Source organism: Diutina rugosa (genome assembly GCF_008704595.1).
Source record: "Diutina rugosa strain CBS 613 chromosome Unknown scaffold4_size502443, whole genome shotgun sequence".
In the NCBI taxonomy this organism is placed as follows: Eukaryota; Fungi; Ascomycota; class Pichiomycetes; order Serinales; family Debaryomycetaceae; genus Diutina; species Diutina rugosa.
Window position 1 is genome coordinate 266,568 of NW_022995100.1, and position 17,780 is coordinate 284,347.

General features: G+C 46.8%; 7 protein-coding genes across 7 annotated transcripts; 1 reads left to right on the forward strand and 6 right to left on the reverse strand. All coding sequences in view use genetic code 12, as the record gives it.

Annotated features, from left to right (window-relative positions):
• Positions 1 to 31: 31 nt before the first annotated feature.
• DIURU_001628 (uncharacterized protein) lies at positions 32 to 424 on the reverse strand (the record flags this gene model as incomplete). The annotated part of the gene is made up of 1 exon (XM_034154192.1): positions 32 to 424. The coding sequence occupies one exon, from the start codon at positions 422 to 424 to the stop codon at positions 32 to 34; it is 393 nt and encodes a 130-aa protein (XP_034013586.1).
• A 716-nt stretch (positions 425 to 1,140) lies between these two features.
• DIURU_001629 (uncharacterized protein) lies at positions 1,141 to 2,805 on the reverse strand (the record flags this gene model as incomplete). Its single annotated transcript, XM_034154193.1, has 1 exon — positions 1,141 to 2,805. The coding sequence occupies one exon, from the start codon at positions 2,803 to 2,805 to the stop codon at positions 1,141 to 1,143; it is 1,665 nt and encodes a 554-aa protein (XP_034013587.1).
• A 904-nt stretch (positions 2,806 to 3,709) lies between these two features.
• On the reverse strand, positions 3,710 to 9,319 carry MYO1 (myosin 1; the record flags this gene model as incomplete). Its single annotated transcript, XM_034154195.1, has 1 exon — positions 3,710 to 9,319. One exon carries the CDS (start codon positions 9,317 to 9,319, stop codon positions 3,710 to 3,712), a length of 5,610 nt encoding a protein of 1,869 aa, XP_034013588.1.
• A 1,538-nt stretch (positions 9,320 to 10,857) lies between these two features.
• CCN1 (Ccn1p) lies at positions 10,858 to 12,363 on the reverse strand (the record flags this gene model as incomplete). Its single annotated transcript, XM_034154196.1, has 1 exon — positions 10,858 to 12,363. The coding sequence occupies one exon, from the start codon at positions 12,361 to 12,363 to the stop codon at positions 10,858 to 10,860; it is 1,506 nt and encodes a 501-aa protein (XP_034013589.1).
• An 885-nt stretch (positions 12,364 to 13,248) lies between these two features.
• CCT7 (chaperonin-containing T-complex subunit) lies at positions 13,249 to 14,877 on the reverse strand (the record flags this gene model as incomplete). The annotated part of the gene is made up of 1 exon (XM_034154197.1): positions 13,249 to 14,877. One exon carries the CDS (start codon positions 14,875 to 14,877, stop codon positions 13,249 to 13,251), a length of 1,629 nt encoding a protein of 542 aa, XP_034013590.1.
• Positions 14,878 to 15,615: 738 nt separating this feature from the next.
• On the forward strand, positions 15,616 to 16,089 carry MRPL36 (mitochondrial 54S ribosomal protein bL31m; the record flags this gene model as incomplete). The annotated part of the gene is made up of 1 exon (XM_034154198.1): positions 15,616 to 16,089. One exon carries the CDS (start codon positions 15,616 to 15,618, stop codon positions 16,087 to 16,089), a length of 474 nt encoding a protein of 157 aa, XP_034013591.1.
• A 25-nt stretch (positions 16,090 to 16,114) lies between these two features.
• On the reverse strand, positions 16,115 to 17,635 carry DIURU_001634 (uncharacterized protein; the record flags this gene model as incomplete). Its single annotated transcript, XM_034154199.1, has 1 exon — positions 16,115 to 17,635. One exon carries the CDS (start codon positions 17,633 to 17,635, stop codon positions 16,115 to 16,117), a length of 1,521 nt encoding a protein of 506 aa, XP_034013592.1.
• Between the last annotated feature and the right edge of the window lie 145 nt (positions 17,636 to 17,780).

Genomic DNA, 17,780 nt, shown 5'->3' on the forward strand with positions numbered 1-17,780 from the left:
TCGTAAATCGTGTGAATTCAGCTATATACAACTACTGTTTGCCTTGCATTTGCTTGGTAAACATGTCAGTCAAGGCAGATAAATCAGCTTGAGTGATTTTGATATCGGCTCTGACCAATTCTTCTTGAAGTTCAACAAGGTGATCGCGAATATCTTTATCCTTGAGAATCGACATCATTTGAATCATGGACGGAGGTTTGCCAACAGGGATCCCCTTGTCGGCCAACATAGTGGAGAATCCCGTCAACAATTCGCCCAACCGGGGGTTTTCTTGCAAGGCCGTGGCAAACTTTTCAACAGTTTCGTTGTTGGCGGCATCCTTAGAACCACCGAAAAACGTCCGCACGGGAGTGGCATGGACATTTTGTACCAAGGGAGCTCTGTAGGCAATGGTGGGGATCCTTCTGAAGGCTAACTTAAACATGATCAACTTCCTTGGAGGCAATAGCAATGAGTGAGATGCGTTCTAGTGTGTCACGTGGGGCCACAGGGCAAATCGGTAGTTGGAGTTGGATACCATCGAAATGTACAGCGCTATTTTGAGATGTGCAAACACGACTCCAACAACAATTGTTCATACGTCGAATGAATTGAGAGGTTATAGGAAAAGTCAAGTTTAGTCACTCTAAACCACCTCACAAAAGTTCGAGACGCGTTGCAGTCGGTGAATTTTGATGGTTACTCATGTAATAGGGATTCACGTGAAGTGGCATTGTAGTTAGTCAGTACCTTACACGATGCCTACGGCTCTGTTTGCATGTCCATTGACGATGAGAGTGATGAAGAATACGGCCTCGTATTTCAATGTCGCATTCTCTTCTTTCATTGTTGATCAAGAAAAATATAGTCAATCATATAAACAGTTGTTAACAGTAATAGGTTCCCGTGTAGTTCAACATCGGATTTTATCATTTGGCACGTCTTGATCATATGTGTGAACATCTTTAGGCCCTGGTTAAGATTGACGAGTCTCGTAAAGTTGCAAAATGATGGGACGATTTTCGGTCATACGTCATAATTATTCTCTTGAATGTTATTAGGGAATTACGCTCTAGTTTATAATAAGTCTTGATCAATTTCGTTTCTCATTCCATGTCTTGTTTGTTGTCCTTTCATACCGCGTCTCTGCATGACATCCTCTTATTCCATATCGTATTTATCGCCAATGTTCAACGCGCCGCATCTTACACTAGGACCACCACCGCATTCATACTGTCCATAGCATCCACAGTCTGTCAGCGACTCGGGCGGCATGATACACGAACGTTTAGGGGTATGCGAGGATGGCAGGGAACTAGCAGGGAATTTTGAGGCACAACAATGATCACAGTAACATGTGGTATATTCGTGGCGGGTAAACCGTTCGTAAAGGCTAGCGGTGCCCTCAAAAACGTTGGGAATATCTTGCTCAGTGACATCCTCCATAATGTCAAAGATAAAATTGAGAGGGTTTATCGATAACAACATGTAGAAATATCCCGTTATTTGGTGTGTACGCCAGAAAAGATCGATGTCAAGCGTAGGAGCTAGCACAAATCCTCCCAGCTTTTTCGCAAGGGAAACGAAGTTCGTGTAGCGTTTCCGAGCGTCATGCATAATACCTTTGTAGTACTTCAGATGAAGCCAGTCCAATTTATTCATGCGGTCGATGAACGGCTCTACTTGGTAGCACATTTTGACAAGATCGACCACTATTTCCAGGATACACTTGTCAGCGGTGAGATACACCAAGTGAGTTTTTGCGTACACCAGCAATACTTTGTGGATGCGTTCGGCTAGTTGTAGGTCACCTTGATTCTTCGCGTAGTTGATCATACGCAGGATGAGTTGGTTAGGGGTCATTGCTTGGAAGTTGGTTAATTCAATAACCCCCAGGTCATTAGCTACTTCCTTAATTTGGTCGTCAATCAGCAACGCGTCCTTGGAGGCATGAAAGACCTCAGTATAATGCTTGAATATCCCCTTGAGTGGCGAAGGATGGGTGAGACCCCAAAGCAATTGCCACTTTCTCAACTCATCATGGGTGATAGTCGAGTATGGACAACGGCACTTAGATGCTGCAGGTTTTGCGTAGCAAAATCCGGGATCAGAGAAACCAGTGCGCTTGCGAGTTGTTAAAGGGATGTCGGTAGCCAAAGTTTGCCGACAGTAAGGGCATCTAAGCAGAACCACACTTTCAAACACCAGCATCTCATACACGTCAAACACATGATCTGCGGGATCCTCGCTTAAACGGCCCATGAATTTGAAGTACCGACTGCGCTCCTCAGGGGAGGGACGATACTCGAACGAAAAGTCGTCAATGGCACGAGCCAAGCGCTTTAGAGGCAATGGAAAATACGCGAAGGCCATGACCCAAGTATTGATAAAAGTATCGTAATAACGACCCGGAAACTGCATGAATGAATACCACACATACACAACATCCAACGGCGGCAATAATGCATCGTATTGTTTGATGAAGCGAGGGTCGACAACTAATGCCCGGTCTATCAGGGAGAACTCGTTGAACGATGTTGGCTGCTGGTGGACGGCAAGCATCAGTGACACGAACATGACGTAACGTCGACACGCGTTGTTGATGTACACGCGCCAGACGTCTTCAGGGTTCCCTTCAGACTTCAGCAACACCTTTGTCTTCATTACTTCGAATGCTCTGAGCAACTTGAGATGAGCGAGAGCTTCTGCTGCCAGAGGGTACACGTTCATCCCCACCAGATAGCCGTCCTCATTACGCACCTTGTACTTGTTGGTGGCAAACTTATCGTTTTCCGTGGTCCGGATGTACTCGAACGAGTTCATCATAGCAGGGAGTGCCTTTGTGATGGTGTTTATGGAGGGGGGCTGCCTTAAAGTATATAAATTGTGCTAATTCGTTTCGCGAAAAAATAATGCAGGGGACTCGACGTATTCAGGATGCGCATTCCCCAATTTAGCTCTCGGTAACACCGCTGCGTGATCACGAGGTGGGTGCGGTGATACGAGTGTTTTATAATTCATACGAGTGTGGTAACACATTCCCACAAAGAAATGCAACCTGGCAACCACCAAGCAATGTCATCTTCGTGCAATTTGGAAGGCATCTACGCATCGGTAAATGGCAAAGAACGACAATAACAAAACCCTCTATTTAGATAACTTCCCTGATAGGATCACTAACTAGTACCGATTTGGGCAATGTCGGGCTACACCCTGCGTAACCCGACAAGAGGTTTTCTCCGGAGATTTTTGCAGTGTTACAGGAAATGGTAATATAACAGGATCCTTTGGGAATCGAATTACTTCTTAGGCTTTTTATTTACCCCGCTTTATCACCATTAACACTCGGTGTCGAGCCATTATGAAGCTCATAGATCCTCTTGATGTACGAATTACGGGACGCGCAATGCAAGTGAGTATTGGTTAGGAGAGTGTAAGTTGTAAGATAGTGGAGGCAGCGGGGTAGGTGTTGAATACGCCATTCCCAGTATCACGTCAGGTATATAGTTTCTTTAAATATATCAAGATTGTATAGATTACATGCTCTTATCCGTGTCAAACTGATGCCATATTAATTCACGATGATATTTAGTTTGCGGCATTGCGTCAAATGAGAAAGGCAATATCAGGACTCGTTTTGGGTCGCAATTTCATTCGCACTCTAGTTGAACCTAACCTCCACATTTGTCCTCTCATATGCCATATCTGGTTTACGCTAACTTAATATTTATTAATAAGATTGTTGTAAACGCAACTGTTCCTGTTCTAAACGTAACAATTTCTCTTTAAGTTCCAATTGTTCTCTCTCATATCGCTTAAGTTGAAGGTCCTTCTCAGCGTTATCGCGGTGCAATATGTCAATAGTCAGTTTCGCTTGAGTCAATTGATTATGGAAGCTGAAGTTTTCATCGTTATACTTCTTAGCGGCGCGAGTTTCATTGTCCAATTTAATCTCAAGCTCAGCCACTCTCCGTTGTAATGTCTTTGACAGTTTGGATACCTCGTAGTTTTCTTGCTGTTGTTTGTCTAAATCATCCGTTAACTTGTTTACCTTCTCTTCCCAGAAACGAATCTGATCGTTGGAGTAGAGTTTGTGCTCAAGCTGCAGTACTTGGTCAGTAAGCTTGGAAGTACGTAACTTGAGCAACTCATTTTCTTCTTGCGTGACCAATAATTCACGTTTGACTCTCTGATATTCAACGACATCGTCGGGAGCACCTAATTTCAGCTGGTTAAGTTCATGACGTATCTCTTCATGTTCGCTTTGTTTGTCGGCCAAGTATCGTTTGAGCACCTCGTTGTCCTGTTGAACAAGTTTGAGTTGACCTTGAAGGTCCTCATTTTGACTCTCACTTTGATGCAACTGCTTGTGAAGCAGTTCAGTCTCATCCAATAACTCATCACGTCTTTGACTGATCTCATCCACGACCTTCTTGAGAGAAGTAATCTGTCTGCTCAAATTGCCGATCTTACGTTCGTTCAACACCTTCTCACCATCAAGTTCACGCTTGGTATTCGTGAGTTCGCTAATTTGGTTGTCCAAATCAGCTTCCCTCTTTTCCCATTGAATAGCAGCTTGCTCAAGGTCACGTTTGTGCCGGGAGACATCCTCGAATCGGAGTTGCCATTCTTTCAGTTCTTTGATCAAGCTTGTTTCCGTCTCTTGTTTGAACGCCAACTCTTTTTGAAGTTCACGAATCTCATCGCGGTATTGTTCTTGGACTTCCTTGTTATCGTAGGAATTTGTGTAATAGTTGAGTTTCTGCTTCAACTCATCAGTTTGACTATTATATTGTTCAATTTGGTGATCACGATCTTGAACTTGCTCTTCCAACCCAGATACCCTCAGACGTAATTCCTTAACCAATACGAGATGCAGGCGAAGCTCTTCCTTAGCCATCTTGAAGTCCCGCTTAAGTTCCTCAAGCTCTTTCGTGGCTTCGAGCTCTTTACGCTGGGAGGTTTTCACCGCCAGCTCAGCTTCTTCGAGTTGATTGAAATACTGCTTCAGCCTCAGTTCAAATAAGTCCACTTGTCGGGCCAAATCGGTATTACGCGATGTGAGCTTATCGTTCAACACTTTCAATTCGGCCGTGCGCTGCTCATAGTCAGCGGTCAGGTGTCTGAACTGGCTGTGCTTAGTTTGATACAACTCATCTTCCAGTTCACGCAACAACAGCTTGAGTCGTAAAATTTCCAGCTTAGACAGATTCAATTCTTCTCGAGTTGTCTTCAATGTCTTGTGTAGATCTTGATAGACGGCGACAAAGTCTGGTGAGGCTTGCGCAAGATACAACGACAGTCGCTTGCTGACCATCAGCAGATTAGGGGATACCAGAGCCAGGTCCCCATTCTTAGAAATCATCCGTTCAAATTTACACTCAAGGTCAGCAAGACGTTTTTGAGATGCCTCGTATTTCTTTTCATAGTCCTCACTTTGGCTCAGACCAAGGCCTCGCAGTTGTTGCAACTTGTTCAATTTCCGTTGAAGTTCAATGGCATAATCCTCAGCTCGCTTTGCTTCAGCTTCCTGTTGCAGTAACCGTGTTCGAAGGGACTCGTTTTCGCGCTTGAGAGACAGTGTAGTAGCTTCATGGGACTGGCGGCGAGGTGTCAGGCCGTCGAATTCTCCACTGACCTTTCTTGATCGCAATAAGGACACCTCTTCATGAAGCTTCTTTTTCTCAAATTTTTCCTTTCGCAAGTTGGCATTGAGTTCATTATATTTGAGTTTGAGAGCTCCAAATTCTTCCAATATCGCGGGGGGTTGATTTTCCTTCTCCTGCTCGGCATCCTTGAGTTCTCTTTCAAGCTTGGCAACTTTGTTCTGAAGGCTGGCAATCTGATTGACATTTTGATCATGCACCTTTCTAACATGTTCCGTTTGTACCTTAGCTTTTTGAAATTTGGCTTCAGCTTCCTCTCGGTCTTTTACAGCAGCTTCAACTCTGTGGCGAAGGTCGCGGATTTCATGAGTAGCTTTTTCGTGGGCAAGTTTTGTTTCCTGAAGTTCTTTCGTGAGAGAATCAATCGAACTTAAATTGGCCTTGGCTTGTTTGAGATTTCTTTCAGCTTGTTGAGTAGCCTCGCGCTGTTTTGCAATTTCTCCCTCCTTCTTGTCAAGCTCGTTTTTAAGCTTACTTAACTCCATCTCGGTCTGCGTCAATTTGCTTTGAAGATTGGATGTCGTCGTTTCATGGCGGACCATCAGCGAACGCAACAGTGCCATCTCACGCTCCTTTGCAGTTGCGTCGGCCTTAAACTTACGAACCTGGTCATTTGCTGTGGACACTTCGCGAGACAATGCATCATGTTTTGGTTGCAACTTCCTGAGCAATTCAATCTCACGCTTCAGATCAGCAGTTTGGCGAGTAAGCATTTCTTTGTCCTGGTGGAGTGACTTGACATTTTCCTCGTGCTGCTCCTTCAATCTCAGCATCTTCTCCTCATAAGCAGCCATGGTCTTCTTCAACTCAGCTTCCATATCCGTCAATTTTGAGGAGTGGTTAGTGTGATTTTCTAGTAATTGGCGATTCTCCTCCTTGGTCAGCGAAAGTTCTTTTTCCAATTCCTCAATCTTGTCTTCAAGGTCTGCAATGGTGCCCTTTAGTTCGCGCTGTGATTCACGTAGAGCTTCCAATTTTGCCTCGGTCGCTGCAAGCTCTTGTCTGACTTGGCGTTCCAGTTGCAAAGATTTCGACAAAGTAGAGTCCTTTTCTTTAAGTTGATTTGTAGTGGTAACAATCTCGTCTTCCAACAACTTCATCTGATCGCGCAACTTGACATTCTCAACCTCCAAGTCCTTCAGCACTTTCTCGGCGTCTTTCAATTTCAAGCTGACATTTTTAAGATTCTCATTCATCTCCTTCAGATCTAAGACTTTCACCAGTTCTTCCAATAGAGGTTTCACAGCAACAAACAACTCCATCCACATCAGGTTTTTCAATGATTCGTCAACTCGTTGCATAGAACGAGCGATAACTTGAGCCAGTTGAATTTCTTTGATCTTAGCTTGCATATGACGACGAGCAGCCTTACCCCTTACAACCAGCTGAAGATCAGTAAAGAGACGCTTGAGGGTCAAATCACGCATTTCTTCAAGTTTCCCCAAAATGCCATTTTTGAAGAATATCTTCGTGATACCTACCTTGAAGACCTCATCGCTCAACCCGGTATACTTCAAAATAAGTTCCGAGTTTGTTCTGGCATCTTTAGTATAAACTTCCTTCGGGTTGATAATTGAGTAGCGCAGGAAGAATTCCTCAAACGTCATACGATTAGGATACCCTGCCCGCGTAATTCTTATACCTTCTAAGACCCCATTGCAGCGTAATTGATTGAGCACCAATCGTTTATCAAATTTGTTGGGCTTTTTATCAAGGTTAGGCAAAATGCAACGCACAAACAGAGGTTCTGTCAGTTCCAACTGGTCCATCAATTGCGCCAACTGTTCCTTATGCTTCAACGACGCCGTTTTTACCCGCGCCCCACGTTTCTGCGGCAGGGATGGTGTTGCTGATGTTAAGTGTTCATCATTCTCGACAAGTTTGCGAATGAACTCATTGTCCAGCGCAGGTAGCAACTTCAAAACATGTTCATTAACAGGGTCGGTATTCTTCTGTAACCAATTGTCAACATTGTATTCAACCATACCAGCGTAATGATGGATAATAAAGCCCAGCTTATATTTGTTGAGTTTGAACTTATTCAGTTGGCCAGCACCCCAGTTACTGGCTAACTTGTCCATGAACAGGGCATCCAGCAGTTTCGGAATTATACATTCCTCGTCCAACAATTTCAAAACCCCCATAGGTTGCTTTGTTTCAATGAGATCAATAGTGGGTTGTAGATCTTGACCGAAATCAATGAATTCCCATGCAATGTCCTCACGAAGATATTCACTTTGTTCAAGAATGAAAGAATGGTGATTGAAAAACTGCTGAAGTTTTTCGTTGGTATAATTGATGCATAATTGTTCGAATGAGTTGACGTCAAAGATTTCAAACCCAGCAATATCCAAAACCCCAATGAAGTTCGTCCCATCCTTGGTCTGGCCATCCACTTCCAAGTTAGCGTTGATTTTCGCGATGATCCATTGAAACAACTTCTCGTACAAGTGTTTAGCAAGGGCGTCAATAGCAAATTTAACTTCAGCAGGCTTTTTCAGTTTTTGAACAAACTCACGCCCTGCTTTGACCTTAGGACGAAGCATATTGCTTACAAAATCATCCCGTTTGATCCCGAGGAATTTAACAATAGTGTCAATTGGCAGATCCAGCGTAAAATTTGCTTGATCACTCTTCCACAGAGTAAACTCCAAGTTCCCCAAATTCAACACCACAGCAAGTACGCGGAAGACCTGAGTTAACTGATCCAGATCAATACCCATGATTTTGAAAGCGGCACACAACATAGTGAACTCTTTGGCATCATCAACATTTGGAATAGTGTGAGCCAGGCCCTCGAGGTATTTATGAGCCAGAATATCACGGGCTAATCCTAACAGACCTAAATCATCATGGCCCCGGAGTAATTGGTAGAAGATATGGTAGTTGCGTTCGTTGGTTAATTGTTGTACCACACGCAGTTTTTCGAGAAGATAGTAATCGATGGTTGCTGCAACAATGAGGCCTCGACGATTGAAATAGATCTTAATAAACTTACCAAAACGCAGGGAGTTGTTGTTCTTAATCGTTTTGGCATTACCGAACAGTTCCAAAATAGGATTAGCCTGTAAGATTTTTGTATCAATGGTCTGGGAGTACGCCAGGTTGCGCTTATTATGACCCTGGCCCTTGCGGCGGAATGGCGTAATCAGGGATAAATATTGGATAATCTTCTTGGTGTTCTCGGTTTTACCAGCACCCAGTTCACCCGTTACCAATATCAGTTGATCCTTATGATTGGTCACCAAATTTCTGAAAGTCTTTTCGGTGGTACCAAAGATATGTGGAGGTGGTTTATCATGCTCCTGGTCGTGATATTGGTTGAGGGTTTTTGTGTCATAGATGCTCAAGGACTTGTAGGGGTTGATCGCCACGAGAAAGAGACCGGAGTAGGTGTAGATGAGATCATCGTTGTAACGCAAGTACAAGTTGTATACCACCAGTGGTTCATTCAAATGAGTAAGCAGCGCCATGTCCTCACACTTGTTAAACTTGGATGGGTTACAATTTTCGATGTCCTTCTGGGGTACCACTCGTTGGACCTCCTGCGATCCATTTACCACCGTGACTTTGCAAGTATCGTCATTTAGGTAATCGGTGACATATCCCTTGCAATAGACATCAGATTCATCGGGCACCCACACCCAGTTTTTGCTGTTGAAATCGTCCAGCATGGGGATCAGGTTTTGTTTACCTCAATGTTTACGCGTGAAGTCAATGTGTACGCAGGGCTAGTAACCAATTTCGGGCCCTTCAATTTTTTCTTCCTTAAACACCGGATCTGCGAAGCCTGTTGCTAACTGAGTCTAACACCAAAATTTGGAGTAAGCCAATGAGCCGATGATTTTGGGGGTATAAAAGAAAAAGACAACGTTCAACCATTCTCTTGACCAAAAAGAAAGCTCTTTGGCGGGGAATCGAACCCCGATCTCCCGCGTGACAAGCGGAAATACTAACCGTTATACTACCAAAGACACGGCACGAGAACGTTGATGGTTTGTTCAACTAGTGTTTACTGGAATCTGTACCTTGATGATTTCCATAGAATCGAGCATCTTTAAGGCGTCTAAGTATGTTTTACAGCTACAACTCCAAAGAAAATTGGTACACAGAACAGAAAAATGTAAGACTGAGTACTTTAAAGCATATTAAATGCTGTTTGAAAAATTGAGTGAGTATGAATGTCGCTTTCGTGAACTAAAACCTGTTTCTATGAGCACAGGGGTGTGATAATTAACCTGAAAGGGTCTTCAAGAATGGACCAGTTTTGGGTTGGGAATCTTGCTTGAAGTCTCATTCGACCCCACAGCCCCGCTCGGTGCCGTGAACGCGCCACCGACGAGAATGTGCTCATCAGTCGTCAGTTGTGTAGACGAGCGTGGACGTGGAGCAGCAGAATACGGCGAATGCATATTTCTGCGCTGTTTGCTGATGGAGAGAACCCACCTACTAAAATTAACTTGAACGCGACGATGAGACCGATCACAACTTTTAGCCGCGATACGTTGGCGGCGACGGACTACGTCTGTAAGACAAACAAATATAGACACGACATCACGCCAGTCAGCGAAAGCAAAATTACACCTTTGAGCAAGACTTAAGGAACAATCCTCGGCGGAAACGATCTTTAGATAGGCACGCTGCGTGTGGTAAGGGCCGTCGCGGCACTACCAAAATTTTTCAAGTGGGGTGTGCGTGTCTCGGGTGGCCTACCTAATGGGGACCGTGGCACGTCAAACTGTGTTCGTCAGTGACATATAATAATCATTCATCTGTATTGGGATTTTAGTGATGAATGCGCCTCCATGCGGTAAAATACCTGCTATGCGCGAGGCGTAGGTTTACGAGCGCGACAGAACGTCCTCAATGGCAGTGGCTCCTACCCAAGTGTTTGCAAACGGGGAAGGTTAGAAGTGTGGGTGCATAATTGCTGAACCCGGAGTGATCTTTAACATGGTCGTTGATGCCAATACGCCCAACAACTCGTCTAGGAGTACTTCATCCTCCGGAAAATCAGTAGCCAAAAACGATGCGTCGGTTAACTGCGGTCGGCGTACCAAAGAGGGATAAATCACACATGGCGTCACCGCCACATGGACCGTTCGCGTGAGGGCGCGATGAAGGCAAATGCAACCCCTTTTTAACTAGATCCGATCAAATAGAGCCAAAGCGAAGTAAGTATGGTCGTGACTTAATTAAATATTCTATGCTATCATAAACTGTACTGGTTGGTGATCGGCAGCGACCACTCAAACGACCGGTCAGGCGCCGAGAACTTGAACTTATGGGTAGTGGGCAGGTACTCGGCGAAGTTGGTGGCACTATGGTGGCCAAACTTATGCTTAGATATTTTAGATCGGGTGCGGCCTAGCAGCAGCCCCGAATTGTAGCTTGAATACACTGGTGTCAGTGCAGTCAGTGAGCGCTTGTTGCTGAATACCAGGTATTGTGACGTTGCCAGCGGCGGGGTGGCGGGAGTGTGGTGGGCCAACGACGGCGCCAATGGCAGCAGCATGAGGTCAGGCAGAGGGAATTGAAGGAGGAGGTCGGCGATAGAGGCGTGTTTATCACTCAAAGGAGCATCAGCCGCGGGTGGGGACTCGGTAATGGAAGTGAGGATAGCCCCGAAGCGTTGGTTGAAGTTTTGGATCACCTGGATCACACCCAACGGTTCGTACTTTTTAGTGAGCACCTCCGTGATCTTCGACAACTGTAGGATGAACTGGAGGGCGATTTGTTTAATAGTGTCAATTTGACTAAGGTCAAAGCCGGAAAGGAACGCCCCCTCAACTTCGGGAACGCGATTTTCATCTCCCAGCGCCGTGTTGGTGGGCACTGCCAACTCGCTGTCGCTGTCGTCGTCGGTAATGTCTTCGTCCATGAATGTGGTGTTGTCGACTTCAAACGAGAAGTTCTGGTGGGCGTACATCCGCAGCCGCTGGCGGCGAAGCAAGTCGGTGACCGCCTCCAGGGCTCGCGGGATCTGAAGCATCAGGCACGCCAATAAGTTAGCGGTGATGGCCACAAGCGACGTCGGCACCAGCAAAAAGTAACGGTTGTAGAGCGATAACTCGCAGAGAAAGCGCCCCACAGCAGTGACTGCCAGCGTCGTCGTTTGCAGTTTGCGGGTAGGAGTGTGTGGTGCTTGAGGAGTGTCGAGATGGTCGATGGCGGCGTGGGTGATCGCCAATTGGAGGCACTCTTCAAGGTTGGGGTGGCTTAATTGCCATTCGAGTGTCAGCAAGATGTGCATTTCCATCTGGACGAACATCTCTTCGTCATAAGCATTGCGGCACATGATGGTCAATTCCTTGAGCGTGGGCACCCTCAGCTTCTTGTCTTCGTACTTGCCGGCGATCCAGAGGGCGGTGCACCCCACCAACTGGTAGTGGCGCTTAAACACGATCCGCTTGGCGCAGTAGCGGTCGATGATATTGAGACAGAGGAACAACGTCGCCGGCTGGAGCTTGAACAGCGAGTGTAATTCGATGAGGAAGTCGAGCAAAAACGGTCTCATGAACCACTGGATTTCCGGTTGCAAGTCGATCATCGCCGGATTGACTGCCAGAGCCAGCTCCAATTGCGCCAACGTTTGCAACACTTCCAGCTTGTACTCCCCGATCAAGGTGTTGTTGGCCTGACGCTCAAGCCCCTCGAGCGCCGGGTGGTAGGGCCGCAGCCGCGGGGGGTAGGGTCCGTACTTTTGGCCGGGGTTCATCACTGGGTCGCTTGAGGATGTGGTGGGGTGGAACTTAGTTATAAACTAACCCTTCATGCCGATAGGACCCCTGGTTGCGAGCGCGCGGTGTCCCCGCCAAACATTAGGAAAAAATAATTGTCCGCTCAAGGAGTCAGATACACGTAAAAAAAAACGTTAACTGATGCGTGGCTTGAGTCGTATGCAGCGACGTACCGGAAAAAAAACCCTCTCGGGCTACCACCGATAAACACCGCCATTTGCGCTCTTGTCGGATAAACCTGGCCGTGGTCTCGTTAAATGATACACGATCATCACTTGTATTATATTTAACATGTTTAACAGCGTGATCCCACCACCGATTGGCGTGTATCTAGCCGCCGTGGTGGCCGGTGACTCGCGGTGTCGCGGTCGCTCGCTCGCCCTGGCCTCCTTGCCGGAGGACAATCCACGCGCGAACTGATGGCAGGCGCGTAATGTTGTGAAACGCGAATTGTAGGGTTTTAGACGATGGGGTCTGCCGCTGGCTGCGACCCGGGGCACACGAACTGCCGAGGCCGTATGAAATCATCGCCGTGTCACTGTTGATCGGCGGCAGTGGGCGAATCGTGATTTTAGGTTTCGTGTCGCAAATGTCGACCCCGTCACTCATTCCGTATCTCAACACCGCCACGGTGTCGGCGATCGTCTACGGTAAATACAATACACACTACCTTTAGTTTCATTGATTAATACGCCGCACTTGAGTCTAACGGTCCCAATAAGGTTAAATCGCCCGCGCCCTGATCAACTGGTTTAGCTACTAACCACATGGCATGCACCGCTGGCCCACGTAAACACGCTCACTTTGATGTCGGTGCGATAACCCCATTCAAGCGAAAATTAATTTTTGGAGAAAACTCATGTTTAGTATGCACCGCGCCCGCGACCACCGGCAGGCTTTCCTTCTTGGTCGTCATTGCGAATGGTTTCATCCACCAGCAAAAGCAACACCGCCGCTTCAATCGCCGACAGAATCGCGTTGATCTTGACCAACGCCGGCTCCCAAATGAAGTTGTCCATGTTGTTGCTCACCGACTCCGTCTTGAAGTCGATCCCGGCCCACGTCTCGCCCTTGGCGTGAGATGAGCGTAACTTGTTCAAAAGCTCGATCCCGTCGAAACCGGCGTTATCGCACAACTGGCGCGGGATAATCTCCAACGCCCGCGCCACCGCGGAAATGATAAGCTGCTCTTTGCCCGCAATCGTCTTCGCCACCTCACGCAAGTATTTCGAAAGCTCCATCTCAATGGCGCCACCCCCAGCCACCACCAGGTGGTGTTTAAGTGCCCGCTTCACAATCATAATCGCATCGTGTAACAGTCTTTCCACCTCAGCAATCACTTGCTCGGCACCACCCCGTAAAATCAAGGTACAAGTCTTGGCTTCGGGACACCCTTCGAACAAATTGTAACGCTCGGACCCGATTTGCACTTCTTGGAACCGCTCGCAGGTGCCCAAGTCCTTGGCCTGAATCAGCGAACACGTAGATTGGATCAGACCACCCACAGCCTTGATCACCCGGTCCATGTCCTCGCTCAGCACACGCCCAGCACAGAAGATGTCGCGGTCAGCAAAGTATTGAGTGGCCAAGTCGCCAATGGGGAGCTTGGAAAGCACAATGTTGGCCCCCAGCTTGTATAATGCTTCGAGCTTGTTGAAGATAATTTGCCATTCGGCATCGACAATCGCTTGGTAGTCCTTAACTTGTTCCACTCTCACTTCGGCGTTATCGCGTTCAGCCTTGAGCTCTAATTCCACATTGAGACACACAATCTTAGGATTGGTAAACAGCTTAGGTTGTTGTTCAAACCCAGCGTAGGAGAAGGTCTTCTGGAACGCCACCCCGTCGACAAACATCAGGTCTTCCATACTACCCCCAGGCACCTTCTTGATACCGATCATCTTTTCGTCCAAATCGTCTTGATCAAGCGACAACACCGCATCCACTACCATGGTGGTGAAGAAGTCCGAGTTTTGCGAGATAAGCTTTGACAGCATCGCCGTTTGCGCACAGCGCTCGAGTAATTCTCTGAATTCCTTCGGATCATCCTTCTTGATGTCAACGGCAAGCTCCTTGATCTTGGCAACGGCAAGGTCACACGCCTTGTTCAACCCCTTAGTTATGAGATGGGAATTGATGCCGTCATCAATGAACGACTTGGCTTCCTTCAAGAATTCACCCGCCAAGATGGTAACCGAGGTAGTACCGTCACCAACTTCGGCATCCTGGGCTCGCGAAATGTCAACCAACATCTTAGCCGCAGGGTGAACAATGTCCAACAATTTAAGGATGGTGGCGCCATCGTTGGAGATGGTGGTTTTACCATTGGACAGAACGATCAAAATGTCTCTGCCAAAGGGTCCAAGCGTCGGCTTGAGGGTATCTTGAATAGCAAGACAAGCATTAATGTTGTTGATGATCTGGCCCCGTCCTTGAGAGGAATCGGTGCCTTCCTTGAGCACCACAATCGTCGGTGTCTGCTGGAATGACATGGGTGATGATGAGTCGCCGCGCGCACTATTTTTTCAAATGGCAACCGAAGGGAGCTTCGGATAGTTCAGGGGTAGTCGATTGGGAGGGAAATGCCTAGTATAGCTTGACTTTTACTCTCAGCGTATCCAACCTTGATGAACCGTGCTTTTTAAATTTACTTCTATAGGGTTGTATACTCGATATAGGGGTTTTAAGGGGCTCGGGTGGAACGGGTCTGAGCTCCCCATTGTTTGAATCAATCAATTTCGACTGGATTCACGAATCATTCAATTTCTTTAAATTTTATCAATGAATATCTCGACTTGAGGGGTAGTCTGATCGATTTACAGAATTCCCCTTAATTGATCAAATGACAATCCTGCACACAATTGTGATCTTGATCGAGACAACTCCGATCGAATACGTTTTGAACGACTCACAGCACAATCAGTACCTAAATCAAAACTATTATTCCATGTGAAATGGTTTCAATTCATTCACTCTGGTTTCTACAACGGAGTATGCTCAGGGTATCCTATCAAGTTTCTCACATCTTGAATTGCAGCTCTCAATCTCTTGGAATAGTCTTCCTTTTACTCTAACACTCATCTTCACAATACAACTACTTCAAAATAAAACACATCTCCAACTATGTGATAGAATTAATTTACTATATTCGTTGTAGCCTTATACCCCATATTATCGACCATCGCATTTGATCACCACTTCGCACCGGCGCATCGGAAATTTTCACCACGATGTTCTCGACCAGTCAGCGAGTAGTGGTTCCCCGGTTGGCGCGGGGGATCGCCATGAAAGGTGAGGTCAAGTTGTCCAACCGACGGGTGATGCGAAAGATTGAGCAGGGTCGGGCGCGTCCCACCATCTACCACCAGTTCGACACCCTCGTCGAATTGTCCGACGGCCTGGTGATCCGCAGACGCTCTCAAGCTCCCAAGGACGAAATCCGGATGATTTCCGATCAGAGAAACTCCCAGTTGTGGAACCCTAACCGCCAAGACTTGGTCACCACCGACCCCAACGCTACCGGGAAGGTTTCCAAGTTCCAGCAGAAATATGCCGACTTTGGTGTTAAGGCCGGCGGGTCCGGAAAGGCTCCCACCACCGAGGAACGGGTGGCTGACGACTTCATCGAGCTCATGGGCCACAACGTCCAAGAAGTGCAAAAGGGGGGTAAGTTGTTTGATAAGAAGAAGGATAAGAACCGTTGATGTACATAGTCTTTTAATCAAATATTTATGCGGTAATCATGCCTAGAAGCAGGTTCTGGACCCGGACCCATTGTCTCCACCCGGGATTAGAGCTGGTGTTATGCTGAGCACTAATCTCGGCGATCTCGTCGACCACTTTACGCCGTGTCGCCGGCGGAAGCGACATCGCTCGTACTATGCTGGAAGAGAACCCGTATTTCTCAAACTCAAACACCACAATGCCTGCCTGCCATTTGCTGGGAAAATCTAGGTAGTTAACAATGGCCTCATACGCTGCCATCGCCGTCTTGGGATCACGTTTTATAAAGCGTTGTATCATCAGCTCGGTGAACAAAACCCGCGCCGGGTCGTTGTCAGGTAGTTGTCGAAGTACCGTGGTTGCTTGGTGAAATATACTGGAGCCGGGTTCATCAGCCATATATTCGGCAAGGCGAGCCCAACCCCATTTGGAACGCCCAATTTCAGGATACTGCTCCAAGACGGATGCTGCTTCAACCCGATGATCTTGTAGTAACAACTTAGCCACTATAGCACCCACCTCTCGAGCGTTTATCAGTTTGTCGTTGGCAAAGATTGCTTGGAGACATTGATCCGCCACTTTTTCATCATTCTGCTTTAACAGGGCTCGAAAGAGAGCTCCAAGAACTCCACGGGGAAGCGGAGCTTCAAGTGTGTTCACCACCCTGCGGTATTTTCCCGGTTGATCGGTTTTAGCATAATGCTCCAAAAGGAACAGTTGCATGTCTGGATGTTTGAGGGTTTTTGCGTCGCACAAGTCCACTATGGAGTCAGTATATCGGGGGAACTCACGCAAGAAATCCAATGCTATATCCACAGATATGTTTGTGGTGTTTATCTTTATCCAGCGCATAGCACTGGTATGATCTCCTAACTCGATGTTAGCCTTAATCAATGCTTGAAGGGTCCGGTCAGATAAAGTGGGGTATCTTATGGCCAAAGCGTTGGCAAAGAAAACGGTGGGTTTCGATGCCGCCAATTTCTGACATAAAGTGTTGGCCAATACGTCGTTTGGAGGACCGTAAACGTCTATTATCCGCATGATCGCAAAAGCATGTGCCACAGCAAGTTCATCAGCTCTTATTGCGACCAGAATCACTCGTAATAGTGTATTGATGACATCGGGCGATACCGAAATGTCTTTCAATTTCAATTCAATCGCAAACAGGGCCGCTAGTAATACGTCCCCAGCATTCATCGCGAGTATCACGCTGGTATCATGAGGCAGGGTTTGCGGCGAAAGCTTATCAGCGAAGAGTTCTCGAACATATTCGACCTCACCACTAAGCACAAGTTGATGAGCACTTGTATATAGCAAATGGCGTACTGTGGGGTGGGTGAAGTTTGTGTGAAGAAGCCATCGCTGAAGGCTATCGGTCGCACGATGCTGGGGATCTCGTTTGCATTCCACGATGTCTTTGATGAGATTATGCTGAGGATTCTTTTGGTATAAGTTGTTGATGTCAATGCAAAGTCGTTTCAACCTTCGTGGAACCAAAGGCTTGATTTTTATCTGGGATAGAAGCATCAACCGTCGCGCTCCCCGGAATGATCCTGTTAATCGTAGTGCGACCGGAGAGCTGGTGCGGGATACACCTTAACATCGTCGAAGCCGAATTAAAGCAAATATGTTAAAATTTCATATACTGGCTAGTGATTGTATCGTAAAGCAA